This window comes from Arvicanthis niloticus, chromosome 18 (genome assembly GCF_011762505.2).
Source record: "Arvicanthis niloticus isolate mArvNil1 chromosome 18, mArvNil1.pat.X, whole genome shotgun sequence".
NCBI lineage: Eukaryota > Metazoa > Chordata > Mammalia > Rodentia > Muridae > Arvicanthis > Arvicanthis niloticus.
Genome location: NC_047675.1, coordinates 5,419,697 through 5,439,652, shown reverse-complemented (window position 1 = coordinate 5,439,652; position 19,956 = coordinate 5,419,697). Strand labels below are relative to the sequence as shown.

At 45.1% G+C, this 19,956-nt stretch overlaps 1 protein-coding gene across 2 annotated transcripts in view; it reads left to right on the top strand.

The window, feature by feature from the left end:
- Window positions 1-19,956, top strand: part of Arhgap10 (Rho GTPase activating protein 10) — a 238,734-nt gene that overhangs the window by 80,951 nt on the left and 137,827 nt on the right. For both annotated transcript variants that reach the window (XR_013104773.1, XM_034522388.2), the window contains exons 4-7: window positions 2,104-2,175; window positions 9,489-9,590; window positions 16,136-16,246; window positions 16,751-16,855. Coding sequence is in view for 1 of the 2 variants with exons in the window: in XM_034522388.2 (XP_034378279.1) it covers window positions 2,104-2,175; window positions 9,489-9,590; window positions 16,136-16,246; window positions 16,751-16,855 (390 nt within the window). In the remaining variant the exon portion in view is untranslated. The remainder of the gene's footprint in view (window positions 1-2,103; window positions 2,176-9,488; window positions 9,591-16,135; window positions 16,247-16,750; window positions 16,856-19,956) is intronic.

Below are 19,956 nucleotides of genomic sequence, written 5' to 3'. Positions count from 1 at the left end.
GATCCTCCCATTCCTGATCCCTTCTCACCATTCAACACTTAGCTTGGATGTCACTGCTTTGATGAGGCTCGATGGAGCATGTGCCTCCTCATCTCCTTTGATGACTCCTGACCACACGTGGCCCTGCTTTTCTCTGGTTGAAGGCATTGTTAGAATTTGCACTTGTGTCTCGTTGACTATCAGCAGATTTCATGAGGGCTAGGGCACTGTTCTTTCTTGGGACCTTATAACTCGGCCCAAGTGCTCACACATATAGTTCACTGAGCTGCGGGTTTGGTTAAGATGGCTGTTTTGGACGGTGTAGTGCCCATTTGGTACTGCAGTGTTCTGTGGGGATTCTTCATCCCTCTCCTTTGTGACTATAAGCATTTGCCAGCCTCTGTTAGACATCCTTCCTTCTTGAGCATATCAGTCTCTATTGAATATGTATTTATTATGTATGGGTTTATTCTGCAACAATAGTAGACTAGATCTGGTCACAGAAGCATTGAAATTGACACAGCTGTCCTATATTGTATTTACATTAAATATTTTTATATTTATTCAATTTGTATGTGTGTTGGAGGGGCACATACATGCTACTGTGTGTGCATAGAAGCCAGAGAACAATTTGTGGAGTCAATTCTCTCCTACAGTGTGGGTCTTGGGGAATCACAGTCTGGCTGTCAGACTTGGGTGGCTGGTGCCTTTTCTGGCCCAAGTATCTTAATTTATGGAGGTTGTCTGTGGATTGGATCACCTTGAAAACATTGGGAGATAAAGCCTTTGGTGTCTGTTTTCTGAGGTACAACATGCTCTGTCCTGGATCTTACTTGGATGGCCAGTTCTTTGTCTCTGTTCTCTTCTTAGGTGTGTGGTGGTCTCTGGGTTTTCATTATGGAAGGTCACATGGTGCTAAATGGAGAACATTTGGATTTAAAATTCAAAATGCCTAAGATGGGTGCATTTGGAAGATGAAGCCGTTCTCCCTGTGTGGATGGCTCTTCTCGGTTGTGTGTGTTGCCACAGCTTTTTTTTGCAACTAAGTAGCAAATTTTCCAAGTGGGCGAGTAGTATACATGTCCTTGTGTTTGAGGGGACAGTTGCATGTTCTGTGTTCTTCACGTTGTACTGTGAGTGTTCACTTTGGAAGAAATGATTATGTAGTGAGTGGGTGCAGAGCAGCCTTAGGCGACCATAAGCACTTGGGTAGCCTGCAGAGGAAGGAGAAGGAACTTCATTTGATTGCTGACACGTTTCTTTAAAAATCATTCACCATTTCCCCCTTATGGTAAGCTTGGGTTTCCTTTTTTTAGGGAGTGGGGCTTAGTTGTAAAAGTTGGATGACACATTGTTGTGTAGTGTTGTGACAGCCTTCTCTCATTGTGGATATTTCTGAGTCTTGGAATAGGAGGCTGAGCTCTTACTAAGTATGCGTTCGCCTTTGGGAAATAATCCTTTTATTTGCGTTTTCAGCATTTTGTGGCTTTGAATGAAAAGCCCCAAGTGAGTCACTGTAAGCCATGAATGAGACTGTGGTGTGTGTGTGTGTGTGTGTGTGTGTGTGTGTGTGTGTCTGTGTCTGTGTCTGTGTCTGTGTCTGTGTCTGTGTCTCCCTCCTCTTGACTTGTTCTGACTGTGGAAGTTGCTGATACCCTTCCAGCCACTGTAGGACAAGGAATTGTCAGTGGTGTGGTGCAGACTCCTTGTATTTGGAAGCATATCCACAGTCTCAGTCCTTCCCTCCATACAGTCTGAGGACCAATGAAGGAATGTAATTGACTTTTAAATCTCTGAGGAGGAGGTGAACACTGGCCCACAGAAGTGTTGTGTTGGTGGGTATGAGAGAGCCCTTTGTTGTTTCCGGATAGCCTCCTTGCTGTTCTGTGGAGAGCTGTGGCCAGAGTTCCATGTTCCTCGCCAGCTGCTCCAGCGCCCTTCCCTGAAAACATTTACAGATGTGAGTCTTTAACACATTACGCAGCGACTTAGCTGTTACATTGGCAGAATGAGGTAAAACTGCCAAGTATGTTGTTGTTCGTTTTACTTCTGGGTGGAGTGCAAGATGAAAACGAGACGCTATTTTTTCCCTAATGCTGTGTTCTTGTTATTCTTGTTCTCTAGGCATTAAGTGTGACTGAAACCCTGATTAAACCCTTGGAGAAATTCAGAAAAGAGCAACTTGGAGCTGTAAAGGTTTGTGTCTAATTTGAGCACACTCATAAACAGAACATGCCCCTCTCTCTGCTGTAGTATACTTTATTCACCTTTGGCAGAGTGGAGGGAGGTGCTGGGCTAGACCATCTGTTGTTTGATGTTTGAAATGCTCTTTTTCCCCTCAGGGAGGGGAAACTGAAAACAAAACAAAACACCTGGATGGGCAGTAAAACATCTGGTAATCTTCTCTGGGAAACCTGGCTATACTCTTTTTTTCCTCTCTAGATAGAAGTCTTTCTCCACTATAGAGGTGCAGCCATGTGTGCATTCTTCTCTGTGTTATGGAGAATTGTGGCACTATTGGTAGGCCTTAAGATTAGGGACGCTGGGGCTGATGCGATGGCTTAGTGGTTAAGAGCAATGACTGCTCTTCTGAAGGTCATGAGTTCAAATCCCAGCAACCACATGGTGGCTCACCACCATTTGTAATAGGATCTGATGCCCTCTTATAGATGTCTGAAGACAACTGCAGTGTACTTACATATTTTAAATAAATAAAAACTTATGGGCCTGAGCGAGTGGGGCCAGAATGAGAGGGAGAAGGAAGGGGAAGAAAGATTAGGGACATTGCTCCCACAGGATGCCCTGGAACCTAGGATGAGATTATTGCTATTGGGACACAACTCTCTCTACTCTAGCAAAGATTTATTGAGCTTCTATTATGTGCAACTATTTTTTGTAAGAGTGAGCTACAGCCTCACACTCAAGGATCTGAGGTGTGTGGTCAGGATTTCTGGGATAATACAGCAAGCACCTTCACCATAGGGGAGCCTGAATATATTTAGCAACTTCTAAGGTTTGTGATCTTAGACTTTAAGGTTTAGCCTTAAAGTTCACCTAGAGAAATAATTTCCATCATCCCCCCCCCATGGTCTTTCTGTCTCCCCTCCCCTCCCCTCCCCTCCCCTCTGTCCCCTCCCCTCTCTGTGTATGTGAGGGAGACAAAGCACAAACTACTACTTGTGTGTTGTCAACCACTGAGAGCAAAGAGATGAGCAAAGTAAATTTTAAGTAGGGAGGAGAACTCCCATGTTTGTTACTTTTCTCCAGACAGTGCTGGGGTGTGAATTTTCTCCCTTTCCCTTTATATTCATATAGAGAAAAACCCCTGGCCCTTCTCCCGCACAGCTGCAGGGTTTGTGCAGGTTTCTTTCTTCTGTTGACCATTAGCAGAATCTTCTCTCTTTGCCTTCACCCTTTGCCCCAGGCTTCCTTTGTGTTTGACGTTTGTTTAGCAAAGCAACTTGCAAAATAAACGGCCCTTACAGGGAGAGATTGCTGCACTGATCTAGTGTATGACACAAGCTGTGTGGTGACCAAATGCTATCCCTAAGTCCTGTTTCTGACAGCAGGGTTTTGAAGAATTTAGCTACATTCTTGGTCTGTACAGTATGGGGAGTTGCTGTCTTGTTGGTGATCCCTGGAAAAACCAGGCGGGACCCTAGAAAACTCCCCACCCTTAGACATGATAAACAGAAGCGGCCACTTCTAACAGTAATACACAAACAGCCGTCCCTTACATTATGTTGTTAAATCTTTAAAGATCATGGTTCATTTCATTACCCCCTAGAAGCCTCCCCGTTTGCTTACGTAGATGTCTAGAAAGGAGCGGATTTGGTTAGTAATACTTCTGTAAGAACCAGAGAGGAGCTTTCAGCTTAGGTGTGTGTGTGTGTGTGTGTGTGTGTGTGTGTGTCTGCTTCCTCGACATTCAGTCCTGTTTTGACAACCACATGCTCGTGTTCCTTTAGTTAGTGTGCTCACACACTATGCTTTAAAAAGACCCTATAGTCAGTCTCTTAGTTTGAAGAGCTTCTTGAAAAGCAGCCCAGAACTGTTCTCCTGTGGAGACAACAACAGCATATTTAAAAGTTGCTGGGGGTCTGAGTCCCCATTTGTCTCTGTCAGCATCCTGCTGGCTTCTTGCCTCCCCTCCCCTCCCCTCCCCTCCCCTCCCCTCCCCTCCCCTCCCCTCCCCTCCCCTCCCCTCCCCTCCCCTCCCCTCCCCTCCCCTCCCCTCTCCTTCCCTGCCCTTCCCTCCCCTCTCCTTCCCTGCCCTTCCCTCCCCCTCCCCTCCTATGTGCTGACTTCATCTGCTGTGCCTCTCTGTGGGGCTTTTTGGTTTCATCCATGCCTGCATTCTCTAGTTTCCAGAAGCCTAATGACATGTTTCACTATGGTTTAAATGTAATCTAAGGTGCTAGGTGGTTTTTGTAAATTGGATTTAAAAAACCTTCCAAGGTACTCAGGGTGATTGTGTTCTGTTTTGATGTACCTGCTGTGACTCGTGTCTGCTGGGTTTGGGCTTGTTTCTGTTTTGAAGGGTCTTCTGTTTTTTCTTGTTGGCATGATGGGATCAAACCCTGTGTGCAAGCCCACTGGCCTTGGCAAGTTAGCAAGACACTGGCTGCCTTGGGCTCTGTAATGGTGCTGGTAGACGTATACTTCATTTCTTAACTCATTTTCACACTCTTTCCTTTTTCTGGACAGTGTTGGCGTTTATTTTGCAGTGTCTCTAGCACCTTGAAAGCTACTGTTCTTTAGAGGCAACCCATGAGTAAACTGTGCAAGCACAAGAATCTAAAGTTGCTTTCTCAGACACCTGACCAGTCGGGTAGCAGTGTGGACGTGGGTCTGGACTAGTAGTAGCAGTGTGAAAGAATCAAGCAAACGCCCCAGACGGTACTGACCGACTGACTATTCAGTCAACCTCGGAGAGAGCAGACAGATGCTACCCAGTATCCGCAAACATTTAAACACAAGACTTGAAATAAATGCCGTTTTATAGATTATCAATTCTCACTTCAGTCTGCGACCAAACTTGCAGTTACATTTTAGAAACATTTCTTTCCAAAAATATGTGTAACAGACTTAATTAAAACTAACTTGCCAAGATTCTGTAAACAACTGCAGAGTGTGGGTGAAACCAAACCTGCCCAGGTGGTTTATCTTATCAAGTGCTTTGGTAAAGCAGGAGTGTTGCTATAGGCTAATCCCGTTACTTTCATTTTAGTTATAAAACACCCACTTGTGCCTCAGAAGGCACGGTGTGAGGCCCTGGGGCACACAGGGAGTTAAAACACTGGCTAGCCTTCAGCTCCTGGGAGAGCAGTAAGCAAGCCCTGTGGAAAGTGGTATGGTGAGCTGAGCAGAGATCTGGGACGTCCCCCAGCCAGCTTTGGAACACACTTAACCTTGTCAGGGATCCTGCTTCAAGTCCTGTCAGAATCCTTTCGGTGCCTGAGTGAACTGTGGTTTGGGGCTACTCCAGGCCTCTCTCCCCCTCAGTTTCTAGTCTCTCTGAGAAGGCGCTTGCAAAGAATCACAGGGATCTTGAAATACCGCCACCAGCCAGGTCTCGAGCCTGAAGTGTACGGGTGCTATCATTTCACCATCCTACCTGTGGCCCTGGCTAGGTGACTCCACAGCAGCTATGAGGTGACAGTGGCTCTGGTCAGTGCTGGCACACTTGTGCTGTGTGCGCATGCTTACTTGTCCTCTGGTGGTTCCTTGGCTGTCCTGGATGCGGAGCCGAGTATTGGATTGTATAGGAGGAAGAGCTGAGTGTTTTCTTTAGAGCAGCTAAGGCCTTTGAAGAGGGATTGTAGCTGGGCACTGTCACTCACTGGGATGCTAGAGGTGAGCTAAGGGAGGTGCACTCTCACAGACTGGGTCTCACAGGCAGTAGCATGTTACCTGAGCTTGGAGGATGGAAAGGAGAGGCAGGACTCTGCTTCCTGGTATACTTGAAGAATAACCTTAGTGAAAGCCGCTTGCCCTGGGCCCCAGTCTCTGCGAGGATATCCCTTCACCTCCTCACCTAAATACAGACAGGACAGTTAGAATCTCCCAAGAAAATGGTTAAATTCTCCAGACTCCTCAAATGTTGGATACTATTTAATGTTTATGTATGAAAGGTAAACCTTTCTGTTTCTCAAGAAAAGTTGTAAAATGTAGATAACTATACAAAGATGGTCACGCTAAAGAAAATTAAATAAAAAAACCTTCTCTCTTCCAAAACAAAACTAAAATTCTGGTGTAATATACAGTTATTTTTAATGATTTTTTCTTTTTCTTTTTTTTTTTAAATGGAAATGTAAAAGTCTTAGGAAAAAGCGTAAAGATGGCCATGAGCTGAGTGCTTGGTTCTTTTCTGACATTGGTGGCAGCGCTCTCCTGATTCATTGTTACCTTATCAGCTGGGTTGTTGTACATCGTTTTGAAACCTAGATCATCTTTGGGCTTTGCTTAGATTGTCTTTGTTTTATTCCGAGATCTGATGTTGGTCTCTGCGGTACGGCTTCATTTTTTACTTGTGACTCAGCCCATCTGGAATTAATTTTGACACGGGTGGGGTTCTGTTTCTGTTTCCCAGTTAAATGGTTGACACCAGTCCCACTGGTTAAATGGTGCATTTAAATATGGGGTGCTCTCTGCCGGGCACTTGCACTTTTATATATGTTCTACTGTTTTTGTTTGTTTGTTTGTTTGTTTGTTTTTTGTTTTTTTTGTTTTGTTTTGTTTTTTTTGTTTTTTTCGAGACAGGGTTTCTCTGTGTAGCCCTGGCTGTCCTGGAACTCACTCTGTAGACCAGGCTGGCCTTGAACTCAGAAATCCGCCTGCCTCTGCCTCCCAAGTGCTGGGATTAAAGGCGTGCGCCACCACCACCCGGCTATGTTCTACTGTTGATGCCCTTTAAAAGATCTGTAGTTTGAGTTGTAGGTGTTAGGTTCACGAATTTCTCTTCCATTTATACATCTATCTTACTCTTATTTTAACTCCTCCTGTTATTTTAAGTCATCGCTCTACGGTTTTTCACGTGCAATTTTATAACATTATAAGACAACTTCTCATGAATAATATTTAATCTTTGCTTGGTTTAGTAATTTTATAAAAACACGTTGATATATTTTCAGCTGTTTGATGAAAATTAGAAGAGATGACACATGGGATAGGCTTGTTTCCCATGTGGAGACAGCCCAGGTCTGTCACAGTAGCTGGTGGGGAGGGCTCTCTGGCTTGCCAAGGCTTCTCTTTCTTTAACCCACTTCCTTTGCAGCCAGCCACGCTTCGCTGTGGTACTGATTGACTAAGACTCTCTTGAGTTTATATGTCTGCTTTTGCAGTTGGTTTGGACCCCTGGGTTTTGCTGTCAGTTTCTATTATGCCCGTTTCCTATGTGTTGCGTAGGAAAGAACATGCTCCATTCTTTATTGGTTGCTATATTAAGATCTATTTAACCTTACCACAAGAAATGATGCGAGCATGAGGAAACAATATGACACACACACACACACACACACACACACACACAGACAGAATGAACACAGGGAGGAATAATTGTGTGAGTTGCGACTCCAGGAGCAGAGGCAGCAGCACCTGTGCAGTGCCAGCTTGTGCCAGCGGCAGCATTCTGTTACGGTCTGCAGCCTCTCGGTGTAGTGTCTTGCAGGTGTGCAGCACACTGAGGGGCCACAGTTACCCAAGTCATAATGCAGTCTCCACGTTGTCCGCTTTTAAACCGGCGCTGCTGTGGAAGTGCGGCGTGGGTGGACTGGACTTTCTGCTATTGAAACAGTCGACGGAAGCACAAGGAAAGCAGAGTGGCTAACCGATAGTAATAGACCGGACAGGCACAGAGATGCTGTGAACTGCCATGGTCATAAAGACAAAGAAAGGGCTCCTGTATCAGCAGGAGACTGACAAGTTCGCCAAAGGAAAGCTACCGACTCTTGCTTTGCCCCTCACCCACCATGGACTATGGAATGAGTCAGCACAAACCATTCCTAGACAGTTCTGAAGAAAACTTAGGTTCTCCTTGTCAGGCATTTTGGGAGACTATTTTATTTATTATTTTGTGTTTTATATACGGGTGTTCTGCTTGCATGTATGTTTGTGCACCATATGAGTACTTACAGACAACAAAAGTGAGAGTTGGGTTTCCTGGGCCTGGGGTCGTAGCTTCTGTTGAGGTACTAGGAAAGGAACCTGGCTCCTCTGGAAGAGTACCATCTCTCTTCCCCACCGTTTTGTTTTTACGCTTTTCAAGTTGGTACCTGGAATTGGAGCATAATTGGGGGAAAAAAAAATCACTGATTCCCAAGTGTCATCTTCATCAATGTGGGGATTAATTTGTGGTCTTAGTGACGAGGCAGAGTCTGTCCTTGTCCTCAGATCCTACAGCTTGTCCTGTGCAGTGGCAACACGAATGCCAGGATATAAGAAATCACGTTCTTTATTTCATCTTCCTAAAAGAGAAAAGTGTCGTGAGAAAAGGCTGTGGCAGTTCACTGTCTGACTTAGGAAAAGTCGGAAGGAAGGGGATGTGCCTGGGACTCGGTGAAGAGAAGGCTGGGCTGGGACGTTGATGGACAAGCGTGGAGTGTGTTCTCATGAGGCTAAAAGTGTTTGTTAAAAGTGTATTTGACTGAGCCGTGGCCGCTCTGTCATTTCTATACACAGAAGCTGGGTTACTTGTTTTCTCAATGTCTTTATAGCAAAAACAAAGCAGATTGTAGTTTCAGGTGGTGCTGCAGAAATATGTGAGTCAAGCAAAGTGGCTGACGCCAGTGTCAGTGTGTGTTGGGGTCTGTTGACCAATTGTGGCATCTGTTCAGGGCTTTGTGAATCTGTGGCATGGTAGGAACTCTGGCAGTTCTGGGTAGAACATGGTATACTCAAACTAGACTTTGAGGACTTCCTGAGATGTTCTAAGACAGTGATGATCAAAAATATGGCTAAGCTTACTGAGTTTAAGATGAATTTCATCTCGTAGCAAAGTCCAGAGAAAACTTTATTTATTCATCCTCTGCTTCTTCCCCACAAGACAGGGTTTCTCTATGCAGCCCTGGTTGTCCGGGAACTCACTGTATAGACCAGGCTGGCCTTGAACGCAGAGATCCACCTGCCTCTGCCACTCCAATGCTGGGATTGAAGGTGTGCGCCACCACTACCCCGCTGAAAGTTTTTAAAGCTCATCCTTTGCTGGCTTTCTTTCTGTGAGAGAAGATTGACATACGGTTCTCTCTCAACTCGAATGACTATGGAGAATTGAGTGTAGTCCAGGGTTGGGGGAAGCTCAAGGGTGCACAGCAAGGAGTGTCTTCCTGGGCCTGTGCTGACTCTACTGTGGCAGTGGCCTGGGACAGAGGCATTATCAGGAGCATCATCACGTTTAGGGCTCTCTTGCTTTACTTTAGACATTTTCCATATTTTTATCCTCTAGTGGGTGAACTGTATGTGTCATTTATGTGTGTTATGTGTAATCGCCATTGTCTGTTTTTAATTTGTAGGAAGAAAAAAAGAAGTTTGACAAAGAGACGGAAAAGAACTACAGTCTGATCGATAAGCACTTGGCTCTGTCTGCCAGGAAGAAGGACTCACACTTGCAGGAGGTATTCTTGCCAGGCTCCTGTTGATTTGCTTTCAAAATTAAAAAAATACACAGTGTGCTCCTTTTAAAAAGGTACTTTACCTGTGAGAGCTTTTCACCCAAGATTGTGTAGATGCGGGGAAAAAGCAGATTCTGCAGTGAGTTCAGAGTAGGGTTCTGCAAAATGGGGTGGTGATGAAGGTCTTACAGTGTTGGTTACATGTGGTTCATACTAGTGAATGTTAGGCTCCGAGGTTTTCACAGGAGCAGCAATGTTAGTTACTGTTAGAAAGGACGCATGTAGCTGCTCATACAGGGCACAGTGATGCACACCCCTCTAATCCCAGCACACATGAGGCAGAGGCAGGTCGATCTCTGTGAGTTTGCCACCAGCCTGTTCTACACAGTGAATTCCAGGGCTACACAGAAAAACGTTGTCTCTAAAACTTAAAAAACAAACAAACAAAAACCCCCACATGCTTACCATACTTAGTATACACAGATAGACCTGTTCTTGGCTTTCAAGTTTTCTTGATAAATTGAACTGAATGAGTTCACACAGTTTCATACATGTGAACTTCATGGGCTCACACACTGTTTCATACATGTGAACTGTATGGGCTCACACACTGTTTCATACATGTGAACTGTATGGGCTCACACACTTTCATACATGTGAACTACATGGGCTCACACACTTTCATACATGTGAACTGCATGGGCTCACACACTGTTTCATACGTGTGAACTGCATGAGCTCACACACTGTTTCATACATGTGAACTGCATGGGCTCACACACTGTTTCATACATGTGAACTGCATGAGCTCACACTTTCATGTATGTGAGAGAACGCTCAGAGTTAGGGAGCGTCTTGTTGGAAAGTGGATCTGTTCTACTTGTGTTAATAGACTGAGTTTGCTCTTTTTAAGAGCAGTATGTAAGCAGAAAGGAATTTATATCTTATCTCTCATTTTCCCCAGTTTTTTTCTAATTTTTTTTTGACTTTTTTCTCCCTTTCATAGGCTTGAATAGAAACTTCAGTTATTTACAGTAGGGGACATAGGCTTTTAAAAGATCTCTTTAACTTTCTAAAAATAATCTATGTGTGTGTGTGTGTGTGAGAATATATGCATAGAAGTGTTGGTGTATGTGGACATATGTGTACATGAGTTCCAGTGCCCATTGAGGCCAGGATGGAGTGTCGGGTCCTCTGGAGCTGGAGTTACTGTTGGCGCGGACTGCCAGGAGTGCTGGGAGCAAAGCTTCCGTAAGAGCAGCAGCCAGCAGCGCTCCTTCTTTCTGAAGAAATAGTTCTTTATCATTGAGAACACGAACACACACACACACACACACACACACACACACACACACACACACGATGTATGATCATATGATCATATATACACTCTCCATCTCCCCTCAGCTACTGAAGACCTCAGTATCTTCCTGTAGCCCAGAACATAAGTTTGATTAGCAATATTGTGACGTGCCATATAGGATTATGACTTACTGACAAAAGCATAAAACTGCCTTCCCTCCATTTGCTTGTTCTTAAGCACAAATGAAGCTGGGGACGTTGTTCTACTGTGTGTGTATTTGTTGACATAGCATCCAGAGGATAATATAGAGAGTCAAGCTTGTATGCTTCTCTTACAGACTCCATGTGTGCACACATTGTTGTTTGACATTTGGATGACGTTTCAAAGTTTATAAAGAGAAGATAGCTCTCATTGCTTCTGCCTCACTGCAGTGTGTGAGGTGTAGGGCTCTGCTCTCTCCTCGCCGCAGTCAATACAGGAAGCTATGCCTGGTTCTACCCGATGCCCCAGCCTGTTGCCTCAGTCTGTTGCATTCTCTGCAGGAAGCCGTGCAGTGGTTCTGCCCTCAGTCTGTTCTGCAAGGACAGCTGCTGACTCTGGCCTGCTGCTGTTTACGCTCCTCTTCTCTGTTATTTCCACTCTCACTTTCAATTACTTCAGAGAGGGTTTTTATGCCCCAAGCTAATTTCCACCTCCACGTCACTCTAATTAGCCATAGTGTTCTAAGAGGTAGCCTCAGCCCTGTACTCCACCTCCTCCCACCAGCATGTGGCCTTTTCTCATTTCCCTTTGAAAGGCCTGGAGATGGTGACTTCTGAAGCCATAGGGCCCAGGACCCTGTGTGCCATGCACTGCCCACCCTGCCCAGGACCTTGTGTGCCATGCACTGCCCACCCTGCTCAGGGAAAGCCCATTTCTGGTTGGGGCTCACACCCTTTACCACCGAGGTGGACCCTAACCATTGACTACTGTGTTCAAACTCAGATCCACGTGTCTGTCTCCTTCAACCCTGGCCCAGATAGCCTCTACGCATGCCAAGTGTGGTATGGGAATAATTACTTTCAGCCGGGGGTTTCTACCCCTCCTTTGATCATAGGTTCCCAGGTGAAAGACACACAACCTTTATATTTATAATAAGCCCTTAAAGCACCAGAGCTGGGCAGAATCTACCCCAGAATCTATGCTATTTATTCTGTCTACTTCCTTGCCAATAACCCTGTGATATGACTTGCCATGTTCTGCCTGGGCTGCTCTTGTTCTGATTGGCCAGCTCTCTTGTCCAATTCTCATGATCCCTTACCTCACAGTATCTTCTCCTTGCTCCATTTTCTTCTCCCCTGTAGTCCTCTCCTCAGACCCCAAGCCCCTAGAACCGAAGCCCCGCCTACCTCTCTTTTGCCTAGCTACAGGCTGTAGTCATCTTTATTTAAAACCAATAGTTTTAAATAAAGGAGCAAGGTTACATAGCAGCATTTGTTATATGTGAGGATCTTCTCATCCCTGAGGCAATCAGGGCAGTATTTAGCATTACAGTGTATAACAGATTGAACCTCAGGAAATCTCCTTCCAGCTGTCTGTCCAGACAACGTCCTCCTCTGGGTTATTCTTATTCTTCCTAGGTAATGTTACGTGGCTTCTTTCAGTGACCATACATCCTCCAAGGCTACACTTCAGTCCCCTATCCATTCTGCTTAGAATAGTGCTCGTCAGAACGAGGACCACAAACAGGATGTGTGCACAGTGAGTTACGGTTTTGACAGTGTCATCAGCACCAGAGATAATTAAACTGCAAGTCATGAGCTTGACGAGGCACTGAAGACGAGGCGCTTGCAGTTTTGTTTTGGTGGAACGTACTTTCTGTCTTGCTCTCTCTCTCCCCTTCACAGGCGTACAGACGCCCACTTGAAACAGCTTTCTTGTAAGCATGTAGACCATAAAGGGAGGAGAGACAGACAGACGAGAAGGTTTGGTTCTGGATGCTTATTGCATTTGTGAGCTGTTGTGTGGCCAATCTTCAGTGGATTGACTTTTGCTCAAGAGGTTAATAAAGGTTTCTTCTGAGGACGATATTAGGCGGGGCACAGAAATGCTTACAAGCCATTCTCTCTCCTTGTTTCTAAGAGGAGAGTAGATTGTTGCAGCGTGCCTGGTGCTGATAACTTTTGTATTTTTACTGGAGGCTGCTGCTCCCGCCCTGTGGTACCAGACAGACACAAGGACCTTCACCTCCATCCGCCACCCACGTTCCTGGATTCTAGATAGTTTCTGTACTGTAATACATACTGGCTGAGGGAGAAGATTACGTTCCTCTTGGTTTTTAATGCTTGTTTTTCCCCAGTAGATAAAGGACACTATTTCAATTTAAATATCACTGGAGAAATAATACTTTCAATAATATTGCATGAGACAGATCTCTTGTCTTCTGCATGAATAGAGCTACAATTGGATTAAAATACCCAGCTGTTTATTAATTAATTAGTTAATAACAGCTTTTGCTCACTGTGTATGCTACTTTATTTTGTGTTGTTACAAAGCACACACAGATGGATAGTTTATAAACAAAACAGATTTATTTAGCTCATAGTTCTGGAGATCTGAGGGTGTAACATTGGCACCTGCTTGGCTTTGATGGGGGCCTCACTGTGGTTATCTGCTTCATGAGACAATGTCTGTATAAGAGATTCAGGGAGGTGCCAGGCTTCTTAAAACAATATAGTCTCATGGGAATTCACCCACCGCCATGAGATCTTCATTAATCACTCCAACAGTAGTGCCTCCAGTGACCTGACAACCCTAAAGCAGGCCTCATTTCTTGACGATTCCATCACCCCAAGCATGACAGACATATCAGAGGCCAGGCTTTATAGTACATTAAAATTTGCAGGGCATATGTAAGCTATATCTAAATCATAACATGTTTGACAGTGTTACTGCATTTTAGACTTGGGCAGATACAAAGAACCATTCCGTACTCTTCACAAAACTGGAAGATTGTGCTATATTGTGGTATTGTTGAAAGTTACGAGCTGACTGTGAACTGGGGATCCGGAGAGTGAAGCATAAAGTAGTCCGTGGTCCAGCAGCTCTGGGTACTCAGAACACTGAGATCGAGGATGCTTAGCCGTATGTGGGGAAGCCACAGCGAGAGCACGGGAGAGCCGTTCGGCTCTGCGCATGGTCAGGCCTCATGAGGGAAACACGGACCAACCGCTGCTTTTGATTCCACGGTTTCTTAACTGCCCAGCGTGGTTACAGGGTTTCAGCTTTGGGTTAGACTGTTGATAGGTGAATAATCAGACACAAAAAAGTCATGGTTTTTAGGTAGAAGCTCTCATTTTGCCAATATTACATTTAAACTTTATTTTACACAAAGACTTTTAATTAAGTACCAGACAAATACTAGACTTGTTTTTTAGAACCTTGTGAAAATTTGTTGGAAAATATTTATCTTCCAGTTTATTTTAGTCATTTGAATCGTGCTTGGGCATTGGCTTGACACTTCACCTGGCTGTGTAGCTGTTCCCCACCCGTTGCCAGGCCTTCTTTGTGTCCAGGTGGAAGCCCTTTACCTGTGAAGTTGTGACTCTTCCTGGGCTCCCAGCTGGACCGTCCTTCCTTCTGTCAGTCATTCTGCTTGTCTGTCTTAGCTCCTTCATGGATTCCTTCCTTCTGTCAGTCATTCTGCTTGTCTATCTTAGCTCCTTCATGTGCAGGAATTTTTCTTTATGTGTGATGTGCATTGCATTCATATGGGAGCCCAAGAATCCATGCATGTGCAGTATGGCCAGAATCTGCTTCCTTTTCTTTTTAAAGCCATGATTTTTCTGTGTAGTCCAGGCTAGCCCTGGACATGTCCTCCTGCCTTATCTTCCCAAGTGCTGGGGTTATAGCTGTTCATGTTACCCAATATGATTTGCCCCCTTTTGTTATATTTCATTGTGGTGTGTGTTTGTGTGTGTGTGTGTTTCTCTGTGTGTGTGTAAGCCAAAGGAACGAGCAAGAAGACATCCAGTGTCCTGCTCTGTTGTTCTCTGCTTTGTTCCCTTGAACCTGTAGCTAGGGTAAAGGCCAGCAAACCCCAGCAATCCTCCTGCCTCCACCCCTTTAACCCCCACCCCCAACCCTATAGGGGAGAACATAGGCATGGCTTGGCTCCCAGCCTACCTGGCACACCGCACTTCTAACTAAAAAGCATGACACACCATGCTCCTGAAGTCAGAACACTGAATTCTGGAGTAGTGTGAGGAGCAGGTAGATAGCTGGCCTGCAACAAGCCTGTACTCTCCACGTCCCCTTCAGTGTGCTTCGCCCACATAGTGACTCTGGTGGTATGAGCGCTCACCAATCACAGTTGATAGGCCTCCACTGTGTACGAGGTTTATTGTGTGCAGTAAAGCAGATGCTGTTCTCTGAGACCGTCTCCAGAGTTCATCTCCACACTCTTGAGCGTTGCTGTCTTGTGGGGGATGCTCCAGTAATGATGGTGACCCCCACGGCGCTTGTGTTGCAGGCACATGCGTGTCTTACGTAGGGGAGTTCTTACCCACTGAGCTGGCTCTCCAGCCTGGTGCATTTTAAAGGGTGGATTTACTCCTCCACCCATAGAAACGTCAGTTGCTTCTACCTGTGAGCGGTTGTGAGCAACTCTGCCGTGCTCAGGGCTGCACATGTGTCTTTGAATCCTTGCTCTCAGTTATCTTCCTGTGTACCCAAAGTGTGTTTGGTGGATGGTAGCATCACCCTATTTTTACAGTTTTGGGTCTGCCATGGCTGTTTCCTGTGGTGAGAACTGCTCCTAGCAGCCGCCCTGATGGGTGTGAGGTGAGGTCATTGTGCTTCCCTCATGACTGATTCTCACTGTGTGTGCTTGTCCATCTGTGCCTCTGTTTTGGACAAAAACCTGGATGAATGCTTCAAAAGATAAAATTATCTGAGTTAAAGAATGGTGTTGTTTGGTAGCTCTAAAGGTGGCTTCTGGGGTGAGCCTTCAGCTGTCTTCTCTGCCAAGGTGTTCTCCTCTCTCCTCTCCAGAGAGGCAAGATGAGTGGAATGTAGCTTGAATAGATGCCAGCCAGTGGGAGCCCCTGGGCTCTGGGAATCAGCCATCATGTGGGTTTAGGAATCCGCCCACCTCCACATGTGCCTGAAGCCCTGCCTGTCCACCCCTTGAGTTGCACCAGGCCACTGACCTTGGGTTTGATGGTCCCTGGTGTGGGGTCGGCTAACAGTGCTTGTTTTAACACAGGCCGATCTCCAAGTGGAGCAGAACCGGCAGCACTTCTATGAGCTCTCGCTTGAATATGTGTGCAAGCTCCAGGAAATCCAAGAAAGAAAGAAGTTTGAGTTTGTGGAACCTGTGAGTAGGAGGACATGCCTTGCTCTGCATATCCTTGTTGTGAAAAGACTAAGGGAGACCTCACGTGTTACGAAGGGCGGACGCAGTGAGGGAAAGTCTAGGAAAACATCTAAATGCTGGGATGCCTTGTCGGCACAGCCCCCCTCTAAGGGATCACTGTACCGTGATCCCTGCACCTACTGTGTTACAGATAGGGAGACATACCTTTATGTGGGGGCTAGGGAATTTAAACTCACAACTTGTTTAAAATTTTTCATACAGATCGTTGACTTACAGTTATTTAATTTCTAGTGACTTTTTTGGAACTATTTTTTTTTTTCAGTGAAGTGACAGACAGGGAGGTGGTTGGGTGTTCCGAATGGTGGTGCTGGGAATGTTGGTGTTGGGAATGGTGGTGTTGGGAATGGTGGTGTTGGGAATGGTGGTATTGGGAATGATGGTTTTAGTGCAGGCCTCGCTTCCTCACCTGCTTGCTTGCACTAACGCTCCAATCCTTTGTTTCAGATGCTGTCCTTCTTTCAGGGAATGTTCACTTTCTATCATCAAGGTCACGAGCTTTCCAAAGACTTCAATCACTACAAGATGGAACTACAGATCAACATTCAGAATGTAAGGAGACGAAAGCCTTCTGGTATTTAAAAGATGTTTGGGGTGCAGCTCTTTGTCTATTCTGGTCTTAAAAATCTTTTAAGACCAGGCTGGTACTGAGAAAGTGGGGATGTGTCGCCATCTAGTGGCCAACTTGGATGTTACAAACTGCTCTGTAGCTGAAGGAGGATCCAGGAATCCTGCCCTTTGGAGGATCTTCCTTGGCTCTCTGGGGCAAATTCTTGGGATAAACTGTTACTCTAAATTCTTTGTGTAAGAACCCAGTATGCTGGAATTCCACCTGACATTTCTGACTTTGACTTTCAGTCACGGTTTTCATTCCCAGACTGGCTTATGGAATTTTGTCCTTACGTTTGGGGCATGTTCTCTGATGTCCATGTCCACAACTGCCATTTGTTTTCCGTGCTATCCTTTGTGGAGTGTGTGCTTTCAACCTGATGTTGGAAAATGGCATTTGGGGATTCCTACTAAGGTTGCTTTAGGCCGAGATGGCTCAGTGGGTAAAGTGCTTGCTGTGTAACCCTAGGGACCTGAGTTTGAATCCCAGAACCCATGCAAAGCCAATTGGCAGGCTGCTATAATCTCAGTGCTCCTGTATGTTAGAGTATGTTAGAAGCCCAGTGTGACGGCTTCACATACAGCACATACACCCAGAGCACACAAGTGTGTATGGGGTCTTTGTGCTGTGGTTTAGAAGTTAGGTAGATAGAACTTAACACAGATGCGTATATCTGTGTCCATGTGTGTTCTGGTCCACCTCAGCATCACTCCTGTGGTAGTAGAATTACGGTTTTCTGTACGTGTGGTATATGTGCTGGTCAGAGGTTGCCCACTTCTGTCTTTCTCAGTTGCTCTCTGCCTGATCTTTTGAGACACTGTCTCTCATTGAATGTGGAGCTCACAGATTGTCTAGGATGGTTGGTCAGAGAGCTCCCCATGTCTATTCAATCTCACCACTCTCCCACTATACCATGATCCCCGCCCCTTCTGTGTTACAGACATGGAGATACACCTTCCTTAGACCAGTGGTTCTCAACTTTGCTAACGTTATGACCCAGTTCCTCATGCTGTAGGACCTGAGAGATAAAATTATTTTCATTGCTACTTCATAACTGTAATTTTGCTACTGTTATAAGTCATACTGTAAATATCTGTGTTTTCTGATGGTCTTAGGCAGCCCTGTGAAAGGGTCATTTGACCTTCAGAGGGGTGACCCACAGGCTAAGAACTACTGTTCTAGGCTTTATCTCTTAACCTCGGGGCTGACCAGATGAGAACCCAGGTAGGCCTGGTGTGTGTATTATGGGGCTGGTGTAAAATGAGAACAGAATCCCACATTAAAACAATGAAGACTTTCAAGATAGTGGGTATTTAAGTTCAGTCACCACAGTGGGAGGTAGAGGCAGGATGATGAGGGGTTTAAGGCTATGTAGTGATTTTGTGACCAGCCTGAGCTACATGCGTTGCTCTCCCAGGCCTCTCCTCCTGTTATATAATACAGCGAGACCCTGTATCACAGGCCCTTTGTGACTGTACAGCCTCCGCCTAGGAAGCCATCTCGATTTAGCTGAGGCTCTGGAGTGACAGAGAAACCCAGCAGCCTCCTGGGGCTCTGGTCATCCCGTCCTACGTCCCTTCCTTCTGGACAGATGTCCTTTTATAATGTACCTGGGGCAAAGAGGGACTCCAGTGGGCCTGAGTCCGGTCAAGTCATGAGATAATGGTGAGCAAAACCAGAAGAGAGGAGATAGGTTTATTTAGAATGCCTTGTTAATAATATGTTGAGCTCAGAGCTTGCATGGTTGACAACAACACCCATTCTCTATTGTGAGTAAAATGGACAAGAACTTTCTGGAAAGGGAAACATTTTTTTCCCTCTATATTTTGGAGTCCAGAGATACTCATTCGTCAGGAATTGCCCCAAACCCCCACTCTTCAGTGTGCCTCTATGCTATCCGCCTTTATAAATGCCCCTCAGTTTTACTCTGGTCTCTGAGGCCTTTTGGGTGTCGCTCATTTGAAAGCTGCTTTTTCAGTCTCATTTTCAGGACTATGGGCGTGTGTGTTTGTGTGTGTGTGTGTGTGTGTGTGTGTGTGTGTGTGTGTGTGTGACAACCTCCCAAGGTTGGAAGCGAGGGGTGTGTGCTGGGCAACTGTTCTTGGCTGGCTCTTGGCTCAGCGGGTGTCCTGCCTCGGCCTCCCCTGGCTGCTGCTGTAGAGCACAGGTGTAAGCCTCATGGCCCTGCCTTGCCACTGCCTTCAGCCACTCTCCACCACTCAATCGGTGCCATTGGCTCTCCCTCAGAAGTACTGTCATTTACTCTTTTTTTTTTTTTTGGCTATTCATCTTAATTTCCTTGTGGTTTTTTTTTTTTTTTTTTTTTTTTTTTTTTTTTTTTTTTTTTTTTTTTTTTTTTTTTTTAAAATAAGGGCAGATACTGACTATATAAAGCCATGCATTTCTGAAAGAAAACCTTGGTCATGTTTTATTTTTTAATATGCTATATCAACCACACTGAAATGACAAAACTGAATTTTAAGGTTATATATCTTCATGTCAACATTACATTAACATTGTAGTTAATTTTGTCAACTGTTTAGAATTTATTATAGTAAAATAATTAAATTTAAAATGACTTTTATACTCAGGAAGAGAGGTAATTTTATTTAAAAATGAAAGCAAGCTATTTCCAGCCCTATCTGGATATGTCTTTTACATTGTAAAAATGGCTGGACTTTTCCTGAGGGATTTGCTTTTTACCCATTTTTCTGTAATCTGGAGTAATAAATAGAAAGCAAGAAAGTAGCAAGATGGCTTTTAGAAAGTAGTGTGTTTTTTTTTCCCCCCAGAGGAAAGGAAATTGTATCAAAATTAAAGGGTGTTTTAGAAAGCTAACTTTGCACTTTTGTGATGCCATCCTAGAAGGCTGGGCGGGGAGGGCGGGACCAGAAATCCTGGCAGAGGAAGCTGTAGGGATGTCAGGATCGTCAGGAAGAGAGAGTCTCCAGATGATAACACAATAGTTAAGAGTGTGGATAGCCAGTTCTTCTTTGGTAGGTGATAATAACGAGTTTTGACTAGTTTACCCATAGAAGAATAA